Genomic DNA, 22,176 nt, shown 5'->3' on the forward strand with positions numbered 1-22,176 from the left:
GTTCAAATACCTGAATTTCTCTCAAATCTTTGTCATGAAGGTTCTGAAGGGGGTCAATGAAGTTCTGCTTCACTTCCATGTCCAGAGAGTCTTTCACCTCTGAGAGCTCTCGCATGGCCTCCCCCACCTCACCAAGTGCTGGGCCTGGAAGGGAAGAATGAGTCTCTTGCATGTTAAAGCACAAAGGTGAAATGTATTTGCAGTTCTAGGGCCACCACAAGTGAGAATCCGGGACTACTTCTGGTCTTGTGAAGAACAGCCAAGAGGACAGGTGATATAGAATGCCTTCCAGGGGAACTGGTATCCCTTCCCAGGGGAACTGGTAACTACCAGGGGAATGGTATCCCTTATTAAGCAACTGAACATAAAATTTTGCTTTTCCTTTAAAAGGCAATTGGGGAATCTCCCTGCCCTCCCTTGCCAGTACTGGCTTTCCCTCATAGGAAATGTGTTTAAGGCCAATGCATTTGTAGAAGCAAATACCAGTATTCAAACAGGAAGGATGGTCATTATCTGAGACCTCTCATCATGAAGGAGTAAAAACAAAGGTCTTTAGTATGGTGACTGAGTGTCGGAGGAGAGAGGACTGAAGGAATGCACTGGCGGCAGGAGAACTGGGGATCATACACACAAAGGCAGAGAGCTAAGAGAAAGCTCATGGGACAGGGCGTCACATCACCTTGACTGTTTGTTCCCTCTGCCCCAACACTTAATTAGGCCAGACACACTGCACAGTAAGTTTCCAGGCATCTGGAAATGTCCACCGGCTACCGTAAAGACATCAGGGGAAAAGAAAAGAAACAAAACTCCTATGACAAATCACACTAAAAATGATGAAATGACTCTGAAGATAAATTTTTGGCTCATGTATCTAAAACATTAAAATTGAGAATCAAAATATAAAACAGTTTGAGTAATCTCCTGTGGAGTGTCTCACTGGCATGAAATCTCTATGGACAAATGAAAGAACTGTGAAGTGTGAGAAAGCACTCATTACCAAAGTTGCAATCATCTCCAAGCTCTCTTCCGAACTTGAGCATGGCCTCTGCCAACAGCGCTTCTGCCTGTGGATAGCCTGGTCCTTTCTCCTGGCCGCGGATTTTCGACATGGTGTTGATCATGCTGAGTTTAGCTCTGGAAGCTGGAGGCAAAGAGAGTGAACACTTTCACAGCAGGCAATGCAAGACAGTAGAGACAGAGCTAGATGGAGAGTCGGGTTCTAACCAGTTCATAAACCAGCTCAGGAAGGGATAATTACATCTTCACCTTCCTAGCTTCAATGTCTTCAGCTATAGGATGTGGAGGTTGGTCTCTTAAAATCATTAAACGTGCCCTTTCTCTCAATATCTTATGAGGAATTAAGAGAAAAGGCAAAGCTCCCCTGGCAGGAGATCCCACCCTCCCGTGCTCTTCCCCATCTTCCTGTGTACCTTTTTGGTTCTCTCTTTACTGCGGTGGCCCTAGCATTACCTCTGTGGAAAGCATTTGGAGAACTACTGCATTACGTATTCCCCACATCTTAGGATTCCAGTTTTATATTTCAATCCTAGGAATTCTATGGACAGAAGTGGAACTTGTTAATTCTTGCAATGTGAGCCCTATGGCAAGTTTCACTTGCACTCCTATTATCAAAATCACTGCTCAACTGAGATTCTGATGGTAAACTGACCCCCGAAGAACAGAAATACTGTGTTCATTAAAAAGGCTTAGTTACTTCTCAGCACATAATGGCTTCTGAGAATTAATTTTATCACCACAGAGACAGCACTTCAATTTCTTTTTTGCATTTGTTTTCTATTTATTTTTTTAAAAAAGATTTTATTTATTTATTCATGAGAGACAGAGAGAGAGAGAGGCAGAGACACAGGCAGAGGGAGAAGCAGGCTACACGCAGGAACCATGATGTGGGACTCGATCCAAGGACTCTGGGATCACACCCTGAGCCAAAGGCAGATGCTCAATCGCTGAGCCACTCAGGCATCTCCATTTGTTTTTTAAAAAGGAGATGTCTAGAAAGCAATTTTAGTTTTAATGGAAGAAAAGTTTTTCTAACACCATGAAGGAGATCTTCTTGGTGCTCAGAAACTAGGTTTCCTCCGGTTCATTATTAGGGTTGGTATTGTACATCAGCTAGGGCTGTGCCCAGGACCCCACTGGCATGGAAACCCTGACAGAATCACAGCCAAAGGCAGTTCCAGCATCCAGTGGCTGATATTTTAATCTTGAACATTTGTTTCAAATAGGCTTCTTTTAAGTTTTAAATTCCAGTTAGTTAACTAGTGTTATATTAGTTTCAAGTATACAATATAGTGATTCAACAGTTTCCTGTAATACCTGGTGCTCATCAGAAGTGTCCTCCTTAATCCCCAACACCTACTTCACTGATCCCTCCACCCTCCTGATCCCTGCCCCTCCGGTAACCATCAGTTCTCTATAGTTAAGAATCTGTTTCTTGATTTTCCTCTTTTCCCCCCACTTTGCTCATTTGTTTTGTTTCTTAAATTCCACATAGGAGTGAAATCATGTGGTATTTGTCTTTCTCTGACTTATATTGCTTTGCATAATACTCTAGCTTCATACATGTCACTGCAAATGGTAAGATTTCATTCTTTTTTATGGCTCAATAATATTCTATTGCATATATATATATATATATATACACACACACACACACACACACACCCCTTCATTTTTTCCCTCTTATCTAGGGTTAGAGTTAGGGCCAGGGTGCCCTGGTATCCTGCAGAGGGTTAGTGTTACGAGTTAGGTTAGGGGCTAGGAGTTAGGTAACCTCAATCTTAGGATTGTGGTTAAGGTTAGGATTAGGGCTAGGGCTAGGGTATAGCCTGGTATCCTGCAGTGCAGTGACCTCTCTAGAAAATAAAACCCCAGTGACGGGCACTGAGGTGGACACTTGACGGGATGAGCACTGGGTGTTTTTCTGTATGTTGGTAAATTGAACACCAATAAAAATTAATTAAAAAAAAAAGAAAGAAAGAAAATAAAACCCCAGATATATGCTAGGGTGAAAATAAACACAGCAGCTATCGATTGAGCTGAGGCAAGGTGGGATTTGGGGGCTTAAAATACTCTTTATATTTTGTTTTGTGTGGGGTTTTTCTTGTTGTTTCTTAAAGATTTTATTTATTTATTCATGAGAGACAGAGAGAGAGAGAGGCAGATACACAGGCAGAGAGAGAAGCAGGCTCCATGCAGGGAGTCCAATGTGGGACTCAATCCTGGGACTCCATTATCATGCCCTGGGCCAAAGACACTCAACCACTGAGCCACCCAGGTATCCCTGTTTTGTGTGTTTTTATTTTAGTTCAGTTAGTTAACATACAGTGTTATATCAGTTTCAGATGTACAACACAGTAATTTAACATTTCCAAACATCACAAACAGACCTTTATTTAAATTTGGGTTTCCAAGATTGAAACTGGAGATGAGGAAAGTTATCATGAGAGGACCCCTTCCAGCCCTGCTCCAGAGATATAATGAACAAGGCAGCTATGGTGCTGCCTTCAGGATGTTCACAGTGAACTAAGGGTGGCAACTATTTTAAAAGCAGAGTGAAGTAGATAAACTCAGAGCTATGCTGGGGGATTATATATAGCAAGTTACAGAAGGTATAGCCCATCCCAGTCTGTGAGCGTGGGGCATTGCAAAGGAGAGTTCTGGAGGGAAATGTCTTCAAGCTCAGAATCACATAGTGAGTAGCAGTTCTCTGGTCTAACAGTATATGCAAAGCCTAGTGGTAACTGAAGAAATATATATAATTCACATTTTCTTTACTCTGCTTTTTAGAGAAAAGTATAAATAATACATGCTAAACCTCAAAAATTGAAAAGGCCACATGGTCACATATTTTTGAGGGAATATTATGAGAGCATATTTTCAAAGCTTTTTCTAAAATAATACCTATCAGAGATCCAAGAAATACACAGTCCCTTCCTCGGTGTGCTCACAGTATAGTGAAATATCAGATAAATAGACAGTGGCAACAAACATAAATGCAATGATAGCTAATTTGTGCAAGGTTCTGGGGGAGCACAGAAAAGAACTAAGAAAGGCACAAATAAAAGTGAATTAAGCAAACCTGAAGCAGTAAGAATTACAGAAGGAATAGAAGGAAAGAAGTTAACTAGAGACCAAAGAAATACAGAGTACTGAAAACACACATGGTGGTTAACCCCTTTCAATCTTGTTTTGGCTATTTTACACTCTAAAGACTTACTTCTTTTTACAGAAGTTGGTATTGATCTGTGCTTGTATCTTGATTCTGTTAAAAGTCATCTTGTGGTAAGTAATTACCAGAAATAATTGGAAAGGCTTACTATACTGTGGCTGACTTTCAATGCCATCATTTTCAATGCTGGTTAATTATAGAAAGCTTTATTCTTCAACTAATTATTTGAGAACATCTTGGATATATTCTACATTTTCATGAGAAGGGGCAAGAAAACCATACCTATTAGTTTATCTATTTCTTCAAATCATCTAAAATGTCTATTAATCCACATATTATTCTTTATATAATGAAGAGGCTGGCTTTTAAATTCATTCACAAACTCATTAAATATTGATTGAGAATCTTAGATTAGTAAAACTTCTGTGCTCTTGAAAACAATCATCAGACCTCTGAATTCATCATCTTAAAGTGTAATGGAATTGTTTTTAAATGCTTTTTTAAAGCTGTATTTTAAGAAACAGAATACGCCTGGAAAATAGATATTTTAGACATTAGAATTCCTATAATTTGGTCTCTTCTCCTTCAAACTATCTTCTTTTCCTTTCTACAGCTTTACTTTTCTCAGAAATTTTTATAGTCTCTCAGGCTACACCCCTCCCTTTACTGTTCCAGCTTTGCTATCCTAACTCAAGTTGTGCCCAAAGCAACCCCTCCCCTGGACCAGGAGAGCAGGGCCCTGGCATACTGATCTGTGCATATCCCAAACAGGGTTAGCATAAAGTTGTACACACAATGGATGTTTAACACATGTCCACTGAAGGAAGAATAAATGAATGAACAGATTATCTTGAAAACTAGTAGAATATCATGGCAATGGTTTCCCTAAGTAGAATCTGCTCATGTTCTCTGGCTCATGTGCCCATTAGTCTTTTGAAGCATAACAAAGAACGGGAACTAGAAAACTTCTTTGGTTGAAAAGAAAAGTTTTTTTAGGAGAGAAGAGTAGATAATCCACCTTGCTTAAGGTGGGATTCCATATTAAAAACAGGCCATTAGGGCCAGCCCACATAGTGAACTGTGAGATTCCTGCACCCACTTCCCCTACTTGTCCCCCAGAGAAGTGGCAGCTAGGTTAGCTGCCCCAGTCCCCAGAAGGTAGGGGACTAGAAGATTCTTTTTGGGGGGAATACAATCAATCCAGAAGAGACCTAAAGGCACTGATAGCTATAAGCACCCAATACAACAACTCCAGGCTGATCGCTCTAGAAAGAATGCATTACAGTTTATAAGCCTCCACTAACCCCCACACAGTTTTACTGCCCTACACTTAAGTGGTAAAAGACAGAGACTGTCACTAGATTTTGAAAAAGGCTTATAACATGACAAAGCCAAAACTAGGCATTTTAGGAAACAAACAGTTCAAGGAGGGGAAAAAAAACTATCATTAATGTTCTCATGTGTCTACGACACTTTGTACACGAAATCAAAAAAGAATAACTCTTAGAAATTAAAGTATAAGTTAATTTGATATACGAATTTAAGTAAAATGTAAAATTAGAAAGCCATTAGAAGCATAAAGTTGAGGCAGAGGACCCCAAAAGTTGGATAGAGTTTTAAAAAGAGGTAGAAAATCAGAAAGCAAGCATAAAATCAAGATTAGTACAGGAGATCTGGTGGCTGAATATAATGAAAAGTTCCAAAAAGAAAACACATAGGAGAGGAGGAAATTCTTTTTAGAAGTTGAAGAAAATTTCTCAGAACTGATGAATGTGTGTTTCCAAATTGAAAGGATCTGCTGAATGCCCAGTACAATGGATAAACAGGTCCACATGGAGGACCATTTTTATGAAATTTCACTGGGAACAAAGAGAAGTTCCTAAATCATTCAGAGAGGAAAAAACAGGTTATACACAAATATCAAGGATTAGAAGGTCACTGACATAAGAATATCATGAACAGCATGAGAAATTTCCTCAGAAAACAATTGTTCAATGACTCCAAATTTCTTAGAGAAAATAATATATAATTCTATATTCAAATTATTAAGTGAAGCATGAAGATAGAATAATGACATTTTCAAACACACAGGGAAGGTTTCTGATGATTTTTATTCCTAAAGGGGCATTCCACCAAAATGAAGGTGTAAATCAAGAAAAGGGACAAGTATAGGATCTAAAAAAAAAGTGTTCCAATGTAACAAAAGACATAAAAATGATGACAAAAAGAGATCTCAAGATCATCATTGTATTATCATACTCTGAGGGCAACTGTAGCTGATATTACACATCATAACCAGGTACATGTAGCACAAGAAGCCATTACTACAAGGGAGCTATATGCTCAGCATAATCCCCCATGAGATCAAGGTAGAGTTATCCACCAATATACCTTGCTTTATAATTCTCTCCTCATTGGTTTCCCCTCTAACCTACTTCCCTTGAGGTTTCCCGGAATCACTTCCCAAATCAACCACTCGTGCTCAAATCCTTGCCTCATGGATTCCTTCTGGGGAACTCAAACTAAGACAATAACCAATCTAGAATGCAGTATAGAGATATCTCAAAGACAATAAATATCTGACATGTTTCAATGTAATGAGAGAAAATTCATGTGCATGGCAGAAGGTTTGGGAAGAATTAATGAATGGTACACAAAAAGTGAAGAAAATGAAAAATTAAAAAATTATTAACTCCAGGAAAAACAAAAATGTACAAGAAAGGAAATATAATCATATCATTCTATATGTCTTAGCTCTGTACAAGTCTACAAGAGCATAAAACATATATGCTGAATATTAATCTAACAGAAATTATTCCATAAACATATAGAAAATGAGGGAAGGAAAGGATGTGAGAAAATGGGAAGATTAGAAAAGAGCAAACAATTCTCATCTTCCAAATTGGAAATCAAACAGAAAACACTTAAAACTAGAAAACCAAGCAGGGAGCAACATAAGCATGTTATTTCAAGATCAGAAGAAAAATCAAAGAAAGAGCCAAAGCATCTTGAAAATGTTGTTCCGGGAAATGGGGGAAAGAATGCAACTCCAAGGGCACCGTTGTGTTTTTTTGTTTGTTTGTTTGTTTTGTAAAAAGCTTTGTAAAATTCTTTGTGTATAATATATACAAGTATTACTTCCCTTATAAAAAAAAAACCTAAACTTAAAATACTTCCCACTTCCTTCTCACTTAGGACATCTAATTTAGTGGCTGAACTGGATTAGTAATACTCATGGTATCTTAACAATCTGGGCACTGTTCTAACCTCAAGGATCTTTCAACCAAAAAGTTTTGTTAATTGGTTTAAGGAGAACTGGCCAGGAAAAGAAAAGTTTATACAGGTTAGAAGTAAAATGCCATCAGAAAGCCATCAAAGAAAAGGTCTTGATGAATCCATACCCAGTTGATTTCTGGAAGCAAATATATTTAGTCAACTTTAAACAGCAAGAAGTAAAATTAGGATGACCATAAAAGGCTGACTGTTTCCCAAAAAAGGGGTCTCATTGCTTTGTGCTCCATAAAAAGGCTGGGTTTTTTTGGCCTCCTGTGATAACCACTGGGAAAACTCAGAAAATTCACTACTTCTAAGTCTTTGTTTTTAAATTTTTAAATTTTTAATCCAAATAAATAAGAAAGCCTTTAAGTCTTATCTTTCACAGAAATCAGCACAGTACATTAAAATAAACATTGGCTTTGGCTCAGACAAAATAGGTAAAAAATCCAGGCTCAAAATCTTGCTGGCTGTAAGATCCTGAAAAATAAGCATTCATAAAGCTGTTATTTATATTCAATGATAAATGGCAAATGAGTAACTAGTACAGACAGACACACAGCGGGCACTGGAGAAGGGGAAAGTACTCCTTTCTTTTATTCCTCCCTTCCATGTTTCCTTCTTCTGAGCATAAGTGCTGGAGTGCTCTACAGCCTGCTTGATTGTATGGGGAACTACATTTCCCAGAATCCCTTCCCCCCATGTTTCACACTTAGTAGAATGTGAGGCTGTGCAAGACTTGGGAGGGGAAGGGGAAGCAGTAATCATAACATTCTGGAGGCTGTCACTGTATAGAGGAGGTAACAAACTAATGCAGAGCTACAAATGGGTTCCATTTGTAGGGCCAACAACCTTCTATTGCCTTCCATAGCTTTTGCAGCTCTACTTCAGCAGCTCTACTTGCCCACCTTTCAGATTCCTTTCTAAGTTTGTTCACCTGAGTCAGGGCTGGTCAGTGACCTTTCTCTGGTCCTTTAACTCCACTCTTTTGGCCTTTATTTACCCAGATCTTCCCATAACTGTACATGCTCTAACTCCTATAATAAATCTCTTATTCCACGATATTCACAAAGACTTTACTTCCCTGATTGAACCCTGAATGATACGATCCATTATGGTCTCATATCTCAACTCAAAAAATCATGATCTCTCCTGGACAGAACCCTGGAAACAAGCCAATAAAACTGGCTGTAAATATTTCAATTCTGAAAAACTGTGTTTTTAGAATCAGACGTAAGAGAGTAACTAGGTAGGAGTTAGCTGCTAATTTTGGAAAGAACAGAAAGGAGAGCTAGTTTAACAGAGGATTAAGACAAAGACTTTGGAGACTTTCTGAGTACAAATCCTGGCTCTATTTCATGCTGGGCAATTTTGGCCCTCAGCGTCCTCATCTGTAAAATGGTACCTCCCTGCTCATTGGGTTAGGTTGATGTAAGGATTAAATAACATAATGTATGTCACAATGCTGGCACAGGATAAACTTTCAATAAATGTCAGCTATTTCTATGAGCACCAGATATGCCCAGAGGTTTGCTATGTACTTATATTATGAATTATCTAACCTCTCTGAGTCTCAGGTTCATCCACAAAAAGTTGGAAAACATGGAGACAACTAGAATCCTTAAAACTCTTCCAAGTTCCTATATTTAAGGTGATTCTTATTAGATAGAAAACTCTGATCTCAAGGAAAGCATACCCTGGCCTTCAGACATAGGAAACTTCTGACAAGTTTCTTCAAGTTACTAAAATGGAATGTCCCTCTTCTTGGAATGGCCTTCCTTCTCTCTGTCCACTTACCTAACATAACACCCCCCACTCTTTTTTTTTTTAACAGTCTCTCTCAGTCTTACCTGTACTGCCTCCTAGTATAAGTGATCCCTTCCCTCATTTTATGACTCTACTGTGCCCTGTATATACATTGTTCATATCTCATGATATTTTCTCTTTTCTGCATGACTGTTTCCTGATGCAAGTCCTACTGAATTCTAGCATACAGCACATGCTTAATTTTTAACTGTGGGGCAAATATCTCTATTTAAACATTTTATTTTTTTAATTCCATTCTTTTGCATATGTTATTTGTTCTAATCCTTAGGAAAAGACTTCCCTATTCAAAGGCACCACAACCTCCTAGTGTGCTCTGAAATGGAGCTAGAGCCTGCTGATAAGATCTAATTACATGCTAACTGTGATCTGACAGGATGATTTGGGAGAGCGAGTCATGCTGATGGCAATCTGGCTGGTGTTCCCCTTACACAGACTAGATTTTAAGATTTCTGAGGCTACCAAGGCTTTTCATTTCTCTTGATTCCATTTCTTCAAGTGCATAAGGGTGGAATGCTACTTTAGTTTTTCTCTTACTAATGCTGACTCTTGGGTAGCAATTCATCTCAAAATTATGTCATGAAAAACCGATTTATATGAAAATGACAAGAAACTGATCACACAATCCCCAGGATCAGAATATGGGCTCTCTTTTTCCTGACAAAGAGCGTTCCTAGTTCCTAAGCTAAAAAGTAAGACCTAGCTAAAGGGGATACAAAAGGTTAATTTAGTAAAAGTCAATAAATAGGTTATACCAGAAACAATTATGTATTCCCTAATAATAGAAAAATTCTGGATTTGCACTGCCTGATTGAATTAGTATTTGCCCAAAATCTGCTTTTACAGGCCTTTGTGATAAAACGAACATAACAATAACAGTGGGTATTAAGCACCCACTGGGTGAAAGAGACTATGCTAGGGAGACACTAAGAGAAGCAAGGTGCAGCCTCTGCTCTCAATGAGCTTCTTGTCTATTTAGAGAGTCAGAGAGCACTCCACTCATTGTGACATGAGGCAGATGGGGGCCATGCTGTGAGTAAGATCCTAATGTATTCACATCACAGTGAAAAGCAGTGAATTCCATCTAGAATAGTAAGGCCAGGAAGGCTCATGAAACGGGTGACACCTGAGCTAGGTTTCCCAAAAAAGTAAGCTGTACAGGCAGGGTAGGAAAGATCATTCTAGCCCTCTTGAGACCACAAGCAAATGCACATGAAAATGCCTGGTGTATCTGGAAACTTCAAAAAGTCTGTGGCTCAGGTGAAGAGACCACAAAGTTGGAGCCAGATGGTGAAGGGCACTTAGTTTTATGTTAAGGTGCCTGGATTTTATTTTGTAGACAATGTCTCCTGTTAAAGTTTTTTTAGATATTAGTTATTTCAGATACAGACCTTTAAAAGGGCTTTGTTTCAGATTAAATCAGGTTTGTCTTGGGAGAAAGATCGTAACATCTATTAGGAAAAGTAGGAAATGGAAAGGGGTCTTTCCCAAAGTGGGAAGACACTAGAGGTAGGGAGACTAATTATGAGAATAATGTAGTGAATGAGTCCTAAGAAAAAAGAAGAGAGAAAAAGAGATGAATTTTAGACTTCTTTGATGGTAGCAGGTGACTGACTAAATGTGAGGACAAAGAGAGGCAGCTGGGATGTTAGGGCAATGTTTGGCTATGTTGGAATTATTTGGGGAGCTTTAGAACCTATTTATTCTTCCAAAATTGGTACTGGGTCAACTAGATTCCATAAGGAAAAACACTGACTCTACCTCACACTATACCTAAAAATCAATTCCAGGTGGATTGCATATCTAACTATGGAAGGAAATACACTCCAACTTTTAGAAAATGAATGGTACAGGAGAATATACTCATGACCCATAGAGTATGCAAAGATTTCTTAAAGCACTTATCAATAAAGGAAAGTATTATAAATTGAACTATGTTAAAATTGTTCTTTCTTTCCAAGGAAATCATTAGAAAGTGTTAAAAGGAAACCAACAAAGTGATTTAAAGTAGGATGTATATCCAGAATATATATTTTAAAAACTTCCCATAAACCATAATGACAACGATAACCCACTTTAAAAAATGGGCAAGAGATTCAGACACTTCACAAAAGAAGATATCCAAATATCTAATAAGCATTTGAAAGGGGCTAATTTCGATCCTGGAGACCCAGGATTGAATCCCACGTCGGGCTCCCAGTGCATGGAGCCTGCTTCTCCCTCTGCCTGTGTCTCTGCCTCTCTCTCTCTCTCTGTGTGACTATCATAAATAAATACAAAAAAAAAATTTAAAAAAAAAAAAAAAAAAAGGGGATCCCTGGGTGGCGCAGCGGTTTAGCGCCTGCCTTTGGCCCAGGGCGCGATCCTGGAGACCCAGGATTGAATCCCACGTCGGGCTCCCAGTGCATGGAGCCTGCTTCTCCCTCTGCCTGTGTCTCTGCCTCTCTCTCTCTCTCTGTGTGACTATCATAAATAAATACAAAAAAAAATTAAAAAAAAAAAAAAAGAAAGGGGCTAATTTCATTTGTAATTTTGGCAGTGCAAACAAAATTGCATTGAAACCTACCCATAAGAATGGTTAAAGAAGAAAAAGAAATCCAGAAAATACAAGTGTTCAGAGAGTATAGAACTATCTGAACTCTCAAATACTGCTGGTGGTAGAGCAAATTGGTAGAACATTTCAGAAAACAACTGGGCAGTGTTTACCAAAGCTGAACATCTGTTTCCCAGCAATTCCACTCGTAGGCATATATCCACCAGGAGTATGTACATGTGTAAAAGATGTGTACAAAATGGGCTATTTCAAATAGCCAGAAAATGTTACCTAAATATGTATCCATGAGGAAACAGACAAATCCTGCCATATTCTCTCAAGGGAATGCTATGCAGCAATAAGAATGGAGGAACTGACCCCTGCATTCAACAACAAACACAAAGCAGAGGAAAAGAAGTGAGATCAAAAGAGTACATGGTCTATGATTCTATTTAAAGTTCTAAAACAAACAAAACTGCATGGTGTTAGAAGTCAAGGCAGTTTGTTTCTGGAACGGGGCTTTCTGGAATATCAGTAATGTTCAGTTTCTTGAACTAGGTACCTTTACTTAGGACTGTCAGTTTGTAGCAACTCATTACTACACACTTACATTCTGAACGCTGTACTTCTTTTCATGTTCAATTTCTATATTATAGTTCAGGAAGGAAACACTGAAACCCTTGTCATACTCCCATGTTTCTGATGTAATTGGTATGGGGTCTGGTCATTGATAGTTCTGAAAGTCACCTAGGCGATTGTAACATGCAGCCAAGATTGAGAAGCCCTGCAGTTTCTAGACTGAACACTTGGGTAAGTGAAGACACCTATCGAAGAACACAGGAGGAAGAGGAGATATTGGAGAGGAAATATTGCAGTGCTTCAATTTCCACAAATACAAAGTCTAACAGCATATTCACAAGGCTGCACTAAACAGATGGGTCTTGAACTCAAATCAGTAAAGAGAGGTAGCTTGTTTGGTAGATAACATTTGGAATCTTGAAAGCTAAGCCATTCGTTAACAGTATGAAGGGGAAGAACATTTTTCCCCAAATCAAGATGAAACAAATTCTGCCTAAGTTTTCCTTTTCTTCCAGTGGTTTTATATTTGGGAAGTGGGAATTAGCCTTTAATTAGTGTAGACTATAAGGCAGAAGCTTTTCATAAACAATTTAAACTTAATCTTCACAACAACCACCCCATGGTCTGGCTGTGGAGAAGAATGGGATAAATTCATAAATTGAGGATTGTAGAGGCTCAGGGAACTGAAAAATCTGTTCAAGTTCTAAGTTACTACAAAACAAATGCAGGATTCAGATTCAGGTCTGAGCAATTCTAAAACCCATTCTCTTTCCAACTCCACCAAATTATCTTCTAGGAGTAAAAGCTGCAGGTGGAAACCCCCATGCCTCCACAGGCTAAAAGAAAAAAAAAATCCTCTTCTAAAGGCCTTTACCAGAGGCCCCTGCATGGTGCAGTTGGTTAAGTGTCTGACTCTTGGTTTCAGCTCAGGTTGTGATCTCCAGGGTCCTGAGACTGAGCTCTGTGTGGAGCTCCATGTCAGGCTCCATGCTCAGTGTGGAGTCTGCTTGAGATTCTTTCTCTCTCCCCCTCTACCCCTCCCTGTACTTGCTCGTGTGCACATAGTCTCCCTCTCTCTCACTCTAAAATAAATAAATAAATCTCTAAAAAGAAATAAATAAAACTGCTTTTACCAGTGGCTGTCAATCTGGTATATATCAAAATTACTTTAAAAACTTTTTATTTGGTTGGTTTGGGTTTTTGTTTTGCACATTTTTTTATTCATCTTTGGTTTTACATTCCCAATCAAAACCATATTTTCCAAAGTTCCTTAAGTCAGTTCCTTTTTTTTATTGAAGTATAATTAACATGCAGTGCTATATTAATTTCAAGCATTCTGTATGATTCAACAATTCTATACATTACTCAGGGATCATCCTGGTAAATACACTCTTAATCCTCTTCACCTATTTAACCCACCCCTCCACCCACCTCCCCTCTGGAAACCACCAGGCTGTTCGCTAAGACTCTGTTTTTTGTCTTTTTCCTTTGTTTGTTCATTTGTTTTATTTCTTAAATTTCACATATGAGTGAATTACATGGTACTTGTCTTTCTCTGACTTACTTCACTTAGCATTATACCCTCGAGGTCTATCCCATGTTGTTGCCAATGACAATATCTTTTTTTTATTAATATTCCATTGTATGTATGTGTGTGTATACCACTTCTTTATCTACTCTTCTATTGACGGACACATGAATTTCTTGCATAATTTGGCTACTGTAAATAATGCTGCAATAAACATAGGGCTACATATATCTTTTTCAATTAGTATTTTTGTTTGCTCTAGGTTGAAACCCATATGATAATTCTCTTTCGGATTTTTTGAGGAATCCTCAAACTGTTTTCCACAGTGGCTGCACCAATTTGCATTCCTTACCAACTGTGAACAAGGATTTCTATTTCTCCACATCCTCACCAACAAAGTGGTTATTTCTTGTCTTTTTTATATTAGCCATTCTGACAGGTGTAGGGTGATATCTCACTGTGGTTTTGCTTTGCATTTCCCTGATGATTACTAATGTTGAACATCTTTTTGTGTGTATGTTGATCATCTGTATATCTTCTCTGGAAAAATGTGTATTCAGGTCCTCTGCCCATTTTTTATTGGGTTATTTGTTTCTTTGGTGTTGAGTAGTATATATTTTGGATATTAACTCTTTTTTAGATTATCATTTGTAAATTTCTTGTCTCATTAAGTAGGCTGCCTAGCTGTTTTGCTGATGGTTTCTATTGCACTGCAAAAGTTTTTATTTTGCTGTCATCCTGATAGTTTAACTTTGCTTTTTTTTTTTTTTTTTTTTCCCTTTGCCCAAGGAGACCTATCTAGGAAAATGTTTCCATGGCCAATGTCAAATAAATTACTGCCTACATTTTCTTCCAGTTTTATGGTTTTAGGTCTTAGGTCTTTAATCCATTTTTAGTTTATTTTTGTGCATGATGTAAGAAAGTGGTCCAGGGCAGCCTGGGGGGCTCAGCAGTTTAGCACCGCCTTCAGCCCAGGGTGTGATCCTGGAGTCCTGGGATCGAGTCCCATGTCAGGCTCCCTGCATGGAGCCTGCTTCTCCCTCTGCCTGTGTCTCTGCCTCTCTCTGTCTCTGTTTCTCTCACAAATAAATTACTAAGATCTTTAAAAAAAGAAAAAAGAAAAGAAAAGAAAGTGGTCCAGTTTCATTCTTTTGGAATTATCTGTCCCATTTTCCCAGCACCATTTGTTGAAGACACCATCTTTCTTTCATTGAATATTGTTGCCTCCTTTGTCATAGATTAACTGAATATATATGTATGGGTTTATTCCTGGGCTGTCTGTTCTATTCCGTTGATCTACGTGTCTTAAAAGAAAACATTTAAAAAACAGATTTGAGGACTCCACCTTTGTCTTACTTGATTTAGAATATCTAGGAGGTGAGACCATAAAACATGTCCCTAAGGGTACTCTGGAGATAAAAACAAGCACACTTGGGCAATGGAGTCCCACCTCTTATTGGACTGGACAATCAGCTGAGTTAGGAAGCTTATGATTCTTGAATTTCTCTCTCCAGCCCAGACCTTTCCACTGTGTTACAGGCTCACATATTCTAGTATCTACTTAACTCTATGAGGATGTTTACACATTTCAAGTTTAACATGCTCAAGCTAAACTCTACAGTATTCCCTGTATTAGTGAATCCAATTCCACCCATTCTTCTACTTGGTCAGGCCCCAAACCTTATAGTCCTCTTTGATGTCTCTCTTTGTCCCAAACCTCACATCTAATCTGCCAGTAAAGTCTGTCAGCCCTGCATTCAAAACATATCCAGAGGGATCCCTGGGTGGCGCAGTGGTTTGGCGCCTGCCTTTGGCCCAGGGCACGATCCTGGAGACCCGGGATCAAATCCCACATCGGGCTCCCGGTGCATGGAGCCTGCTTCTCCCTCTGCCTGTGTCTCTGCCTCTCTCTCTCTGTGTGTGTGACTATCATAAATAAATAAAAATTAAAAAAAAACATATCCAGAATCAGAGCACTTGTCACTCTGGTCAGAGACCCCATTGCCTCTCACTTGGGCTCTTAAAATAGGCTCATACTGGTCTCCCTGCTTTCACTATTGCCCCCTATAATCTATTCTGTATATGAATCCCTTTCAGTGTAAGTCAGATTGGGTCACTCTTCTCCTCAAAACTCTTTCATGGGTTCCTATATAACTCAAAACAGGAGACAGTCCTATGTGCTTGTTGCCACCATGTGACATTGGATATTTACTCTCTGCCAATCTCTTCTGACTAGACTAGAGGCTCGATGAGGTCAAGGTCTTGGTCTGCTTCATTTATGGATATATCCCCGGGGCTTTGAATATTGCATTAGAATAAATGTGACACATAACTGAAAAAAAATTCCTCTTCTATAAAACGGAGAAAATCAAAGCTACCTTGCTAGGTTATTATGAGGTTAGAAATTATATTTTTAAAGTATCTGGCATGTGCTTGGCATTTGAGGAAATACTGAGTATTTCCTATCACCAACATGATAAATTCTTTGTTATATGGAACGCAGGTTAACCAAGAGTTATACTGTAATTAAATGAACATAGCTTTCCCAGATTATCATGGACAAGATGAAAGTTTTTAGAGTTTATGGATTTAGACATTTTATGTCTAACCCATAGAACCCTTCATGTTCTAACCTTTTATGTCTCTCATATGACACTAAGCCCAAGGACAAGACAACCCCATCTAGGTAAAAGGAACAGAGTTGGTAAGAGAGGAAAGGGAGGCACAAGCGGAGTTCAGAAAATTCTATATTCTTACCTCCTCTCTCTCTGTCCCATGACCCCTATGTCTGTGGATTAAACCTGAAGGAGCTGTAATATTGACTTAAGGGAAATAAGTTTCTAGTCTAGGGTCAAAAGACTAGGAATAAAATGTTAACATCCTTTCTCCTTCCCTGAATAAAAATGCCTCTAAGTAACTCTCCAGTTCTGCTGCCCTGGAGACCGATGAAGGTGTATTATCACCTATTACCATATAATACTGCTTATGGTAAACTTTACTGCTGATTGATACCCTGGAAGGATTATGAATAAGGTTTATCAATGCCTGGTGGCAAGCCTTAGTTCTAGACTTCTCTAAGTGTAGTGAATCTTGTAACTGGCCATATCCCTTACTGGGACCTGAGAAGTTACAAGTGATACTAGTGATATTATTTCCTATTAGGACATGGAACCTCTAAGCCCCTTCTCCTCCTGCAACTTGTTACATTCTCATTCTCTAGTACCCAAGCTGTCCTTTGGAAAGCCAGGAAATAAACCTTAGCTGCTGTATAGAACCACTGCTGACAGAATCACTCCTGAAGAAGATGCATGGTATTGCCCTGCATACTTCCTGTCTTAATGTTCTTCTAAATGAATGTTATGTCAGGGGAGGCTAAAAGAGCAATGTGGGTTAAACTGTATAGTCGAACTTATGAAGACCCCCCCAAAGTGATGTTGCAGAGATTTAGGAGCAGTTTGAAATAAATATTTTATTACTGTCTGTATCAGTTTCCTAGGGTTATTGTAACAAGGTATCATAAACTGGATGGCTTGAAACAATAGAAATTCATTCTGGAGGCCCCTTTCCTATAACTTGCCCTATGTAGTCCTTCCACGTAGCTGTTCCTGAGTCATATCCTTTTTAATAACCCAGTAAACATTAAATAAGTATTTCTTTGAGTTCTGTGAGCCCTTCTAGCAAATTATCAAACCAATGAGGGGGGGTGAGTCAGAAGCACTAGAGGCTCAGCCTCTTTGGCACTGGTATCCAAAGTGGGGGCAGTCTTGTGGGGCTGAGCTCTTTACTTGTGGGAACTGACACTAGCTCTAGGTAGATGGTGTCAGAATAGAACTGTATGACCAAATGGAGTTGCAGAATTGGTCAGCGTGAGAAGAACCCCAATGTCTGGTGTCAAAATAATTCTGTGGGTATAGTGCAGAGAGAAACAGTAGTTTTCCATTTATATCTCTAAAACAGGATGTAGCACACTCCTATGAGTGGGTGGTGAGGTTTTGACAGACATTTGTTGGAAAAACCTTGAAGTTCTTTTTCTAGAAAGCTTCTGTGAAATGTGAGGATGTGTGGGTCCCAAGCCTCTGAGAACAAGGCAAAAATGGTATTTTCTAAGGGGGGTTGGTCCCTAAGACAGCAATAGCAGAGGATGGAGTGTTCTCTTTCCTTAGGGAAAAAATAGAGTAGGGGGAGTCCTGGTGTTATCTTTTTTAAAGTTTTATTCACTGTAATTCACAATCAGGGCTTATAGAAAATGGGATTTCTCTGGATCTGGAAACCAACAGTCTCTGTGGAACACAGGAAGCTGGAATGAAGAGGCCAGCACATATCTGAGCACCAAAAGGAGGGGATGCAGGGTAGGAGGGGATGCAGAAGTACGAGGTGATGAAAGTGGGTGTTCGCCAAAGTGGGGAGGACAGGGATGAGGAGTGAGTCTGTCCTTTCACATTTCATCTTCCTCCCCACCCTCAATGATCATGTTTAGGGAGAGACCTTCCATAAACAAAAACAAAATTACAACCTGCTTTAAACTACTGTATTATGTTCTCAAAGTGGCTTCTTTCCCTCTTCAATTGTGAAATTTCAAGTAAGAAAACACAGGGACAGGGCATCTGTCTCTCACAACAGGGAAGAAAAAAAGCCAACCCTCACTTCTGCCTTGTGTTGATGAACACATGTGACACTCGGAAGGGGTGGCCATGGTTTCCAAGTCACATCTTCATGTTCTAACCTAATGAATGTAGCATTCCGTAGAGGAGACCAAGGACATGGAATAAACTTTCTGGATGTAATGAGATGACTTGATTCCTTTCTACCTCTCTACCTATCTTACAAAAACCAATCCTAGTTGCTAAAAGGAATGGAGACCTGTTGCAGATAAATGCTTAATGATCCCTACTAGTATTCATAAGTGCCACCATGTGGCTTGAAAATTTAGAAAGAACAGAACTGCAATTCTTTCCACTAGCTATTTTCTCTGGAATTTCTGCTATGGGTAATTCACATGCATCATCTCTTCAAGTCTCCCAATAATATAAGGGACAGGTTCAGTTTCCCCATCTTGTAGATTAGGAAAGCAAAGCACAAATGATGCAATTTGCCCAAGGACATGTAGCAGCTAGTTGAGCCAAAATTGAATCTCAGCTATGTCTCAAAAGCCTGCTCTCATCCCAGAATGCCACTCTAGCTCTTGTTGCTTTATTAATGTCTTTGTTAAAATAGGTCAAATTAGGATTTGTCAGCTTTAGTTATATTTACACTTGTTAGGTGATTAAAAATGCAGAGGTGAGGAAGTGTGACAGACACTGTGACTTGGGAAGCAGGATGAGCACCACACCATGAATCAGGAAATTGGAGGGCTTTCCATTTACATGACCTTGGTGAGCTACCCAACACCCCCTGGACTTCTGCTTCCTCATCGTGAACATAAAAGGACTGGCCTACTTGATTTCTGCAATGCCTTTCAAATGTAAAAATCTTACATATACACTAGAGTGCACTAGGATAAGTGGACAAGGTCATTTACAAATGAAGAGGTCCCAGTGTACACGACCTAATATAAATTTTCAAAACCAGTGAAACTCATCCTTTGCAAAACCACTGCTGAGTTCAAAACCAGTAGGTCTCACTTTAAAAAATCCAATGTAAAGATTTTACTTTATTCTTTTTTTTAAAGCCTTTTTGTTGTTGTTTTCATTTCCACAAGAAGAACACTACAGCCAGATTATTTCCTAATGATCTGGTTTCTGTTTATGGTTCTTTACAAAAATAAGATAGATATTTCACAGAAAACAAACAGGTAATTTATTTTCACTTCTTGTAGAAATTGTCAAATTTCATTAGGAGTAATCAATTACTTAATACAGCAAATACTGTGAACATGTACATTAAAATTTAGAGGACAAAAGTGATGTATAAATGTGTAAATACAGTCTTACATACATACTCCTGTGTGATAGAATCTATTTTCATTTCCTACTAATAAATGTGAAGACACATGCTATCAAAGAGATAACACAGAACAGGGTTCAAATTGCAGCTCTGCCCCCCACCAGCTCTCCAGAGAAGAGAAGGTGCTTATCTTCTCAGCTTCACTGAGCATGGTTATACTTAGTGACAGAATTGTTGTGATAATAAAATCACAATTGTGATGTATGTAATCAAAGCACATGGTAAATAAATGTGAGTTCCTTTCCCCCTTTTGGTTGAAGAAAACTGTAGTTTGATAACCATTTCATCAAAATGGCCATCAAGAGCTAAAAGTTTGCTTACCTCTTCATTACCTATTAATGCTCAATGATGCCTTTAGTTGGTACAATGAATTCTGAATTATTTTAACTAAATCTGTAAAGTCTAGTACAGAGATTATAATTGAAATGTGAGCACAAATCCCCATTACTCTAAATTAGATTTGGAGCTTAATACTTGCAACAAAATGTATACAATAATAAACACTTTAGTATATATTTCATATTGGCAACCCGTGATGAATGTGTAATAGCCTAATTCTCCCAGGTGGAATCTCAGAACATCTACAAATCTGAAATGAGCCCTGTGATGCTTCTTACACTGTAGGCAATGTGTTCCCTGGACTTGCACACTAACAATTATTAAAGGAGGCAAAAGATGTACATGGTAACAAGGGCGTAGGTAAATTTCCTCCAACCTATTCTGTTTTTTTTGAAGTTGAATATTCTATAAATATTCTAGAGACTGAGGAAAGGGAAGAGGAAGATCTGCCCACTGACTTATACAAATATGTAACTCTAATACTGGATTATGCTCCTCTCAACCCAAAGAATGGTAATTATGTAACACTTCTCTCCAAGGCACCAGAGCTCTCTTATGCCCTGCTGAGTGGGAAGCAGTGAGGAGGTATTTTTAAGACACTGAGTGGTGGTACATAGCAGCCCTAAGAACCCATGAGATGGGACAGTGAACATCTCCCGCCTCCACGTGGGGTGTTGCTAGGTACCAATACGGGTCTCACAGTGAGCCATGGGAAAGCACGTGATGACACCACAGGAGCATAAAATGGTTCGGGCAGTTTGAAAAATATACAACCCTCATGAGCCTTTGCTTCTTCTAGTTTAGGGAGCAGAAAGAGAATGTGGACGCTTGCCTTATGTTATTGTGTGGGGAAGGTCCTGCAGTGAGACTTCTCCCTGAAGCCGTACCTGTGGAGGCCCCATCTTACTGTGTATCTATTGTGGAAGACTTGCTAGGGAAGCCCCTGAGATACCCTCAGCTATGTAGACCCTGCAGGCCACTGGCAAGAGAAGGTGAGTGACATTTCTTGAGTCCCTACGAAAAGTATCAGGCACTGTGCCCAGTGTTTTTCACTGTCTTGTGTTTCAAAGAGATCTTCAGTGTCTTAGCACAGAGTGGACCTGTCCTGTCATTCCCTAGGGAATTCAGGAGCCTATCGTAAGCTGAAAAGATGGAGACAGGTTTTCCCAATCTACTTTGGACTCCCACTGAAGGTATCCAGAGAGCCAAAGTGTACGGACAAATGGCCAGATGACCCCAGCTGACAGTGATATGCTTGAAATAGGAGTTCTAATTGAACAAACAGCCATACTGTGTTAGTTTTCCATGCTGCATAAGAAAGTTTGACAAACTTAGTAGCTTCAAGCCACATATTTATTACCTCACTGTTTCTGTAGATTAGAAGTTCAGGTACAATTTACTGAGTCCTCTGTCTCATTGGCTAGAGTCAAGGTATCAGCCACTCCATCTTGGTATCAGGAAGCTTGCCTGGGAAAGAATCTGCTTCCCAGCTCACTCAGTGTGTTGACAAAATTTCAATTTCTTGTGGTGCTATCACTACTAAAGGCCTTGGCTTCTTACTGGCTGTCAGCTATAACCACTCTTATTTCTCAGAGGCCATACCCAACTCCCTGACACTGGGCCCTTTCCTTGGCAGTCATAACATAATAGTTTGCTTCTTCCAGGCCAGTAGGAGAATCTCACTCCAGTTTGCTAAGAAAGATTTATATAAAGTAATGTCATCATGGAAGGAACATCCCATCAACTTTGCCATATACTGTAACCAAATCAAGGCAACATGAGTGGCGATCCCATTACACTGCCATATTCTATTGGTTAGAATCAAGGCACAGGGGATCCCTGGGTGGCGCAGCGGTTTAGTGCCTGCCTTTGGCCCAGGGCGCGATCCTGGAGACCCGGGATCGAATCCCACGTCGGGCTGCCGGTGCATGGAGCCCGCTTCTCCCTCTGCCTGTGTCTCTGCCTCTC

The 22,176-nt window shown here is 39.3% G+C and overlaps 1 protein-coding gene across 2 annotated transcripts in view; it reads right to left on the reverse strand.

Annotated features, from left to right (window-relative positions):
* Nucleotides 1-22,176, reverse strand: part of SH3GL2 (SH3 domain containing GRB2 like 2, endophilin A1) — a 204,999-nt gene that overhangs the window by 9,155 nt on the left and 173,668 nt on the right. For both annotated transcript variants that reach the window (XM_041764419.1, XM_041764420.1), the window contains exons 4-5: nt 998-1,141; nt 11-144 (exon numbers count right to left, since the gene is read on the reverse strand). In XM_041764419.1, coding sequence (XP_041620353.1) covers nt 11-144; nt 998-1,141 — 278 coding nt within the window. The remainder of the gene's footprint in view (nt 1-10; nt 145-997; nt 1,142-22,176) is intronic.

This window comes from Vulpes lagopus, chromosome 7, assembly GCF_018345385.1.
Source record: "Vulpes lagopus strain Blue_001 chromosome 7, ASM1834538v1, whole genome shotgun sequence".
In the NCBI taxonomy this organism is placed as follows: Eukaryota; Metazoa; Chordata; class Mammalia; order Carnivora; family Canidae; genus Vulpes; species Vulpes lagopus.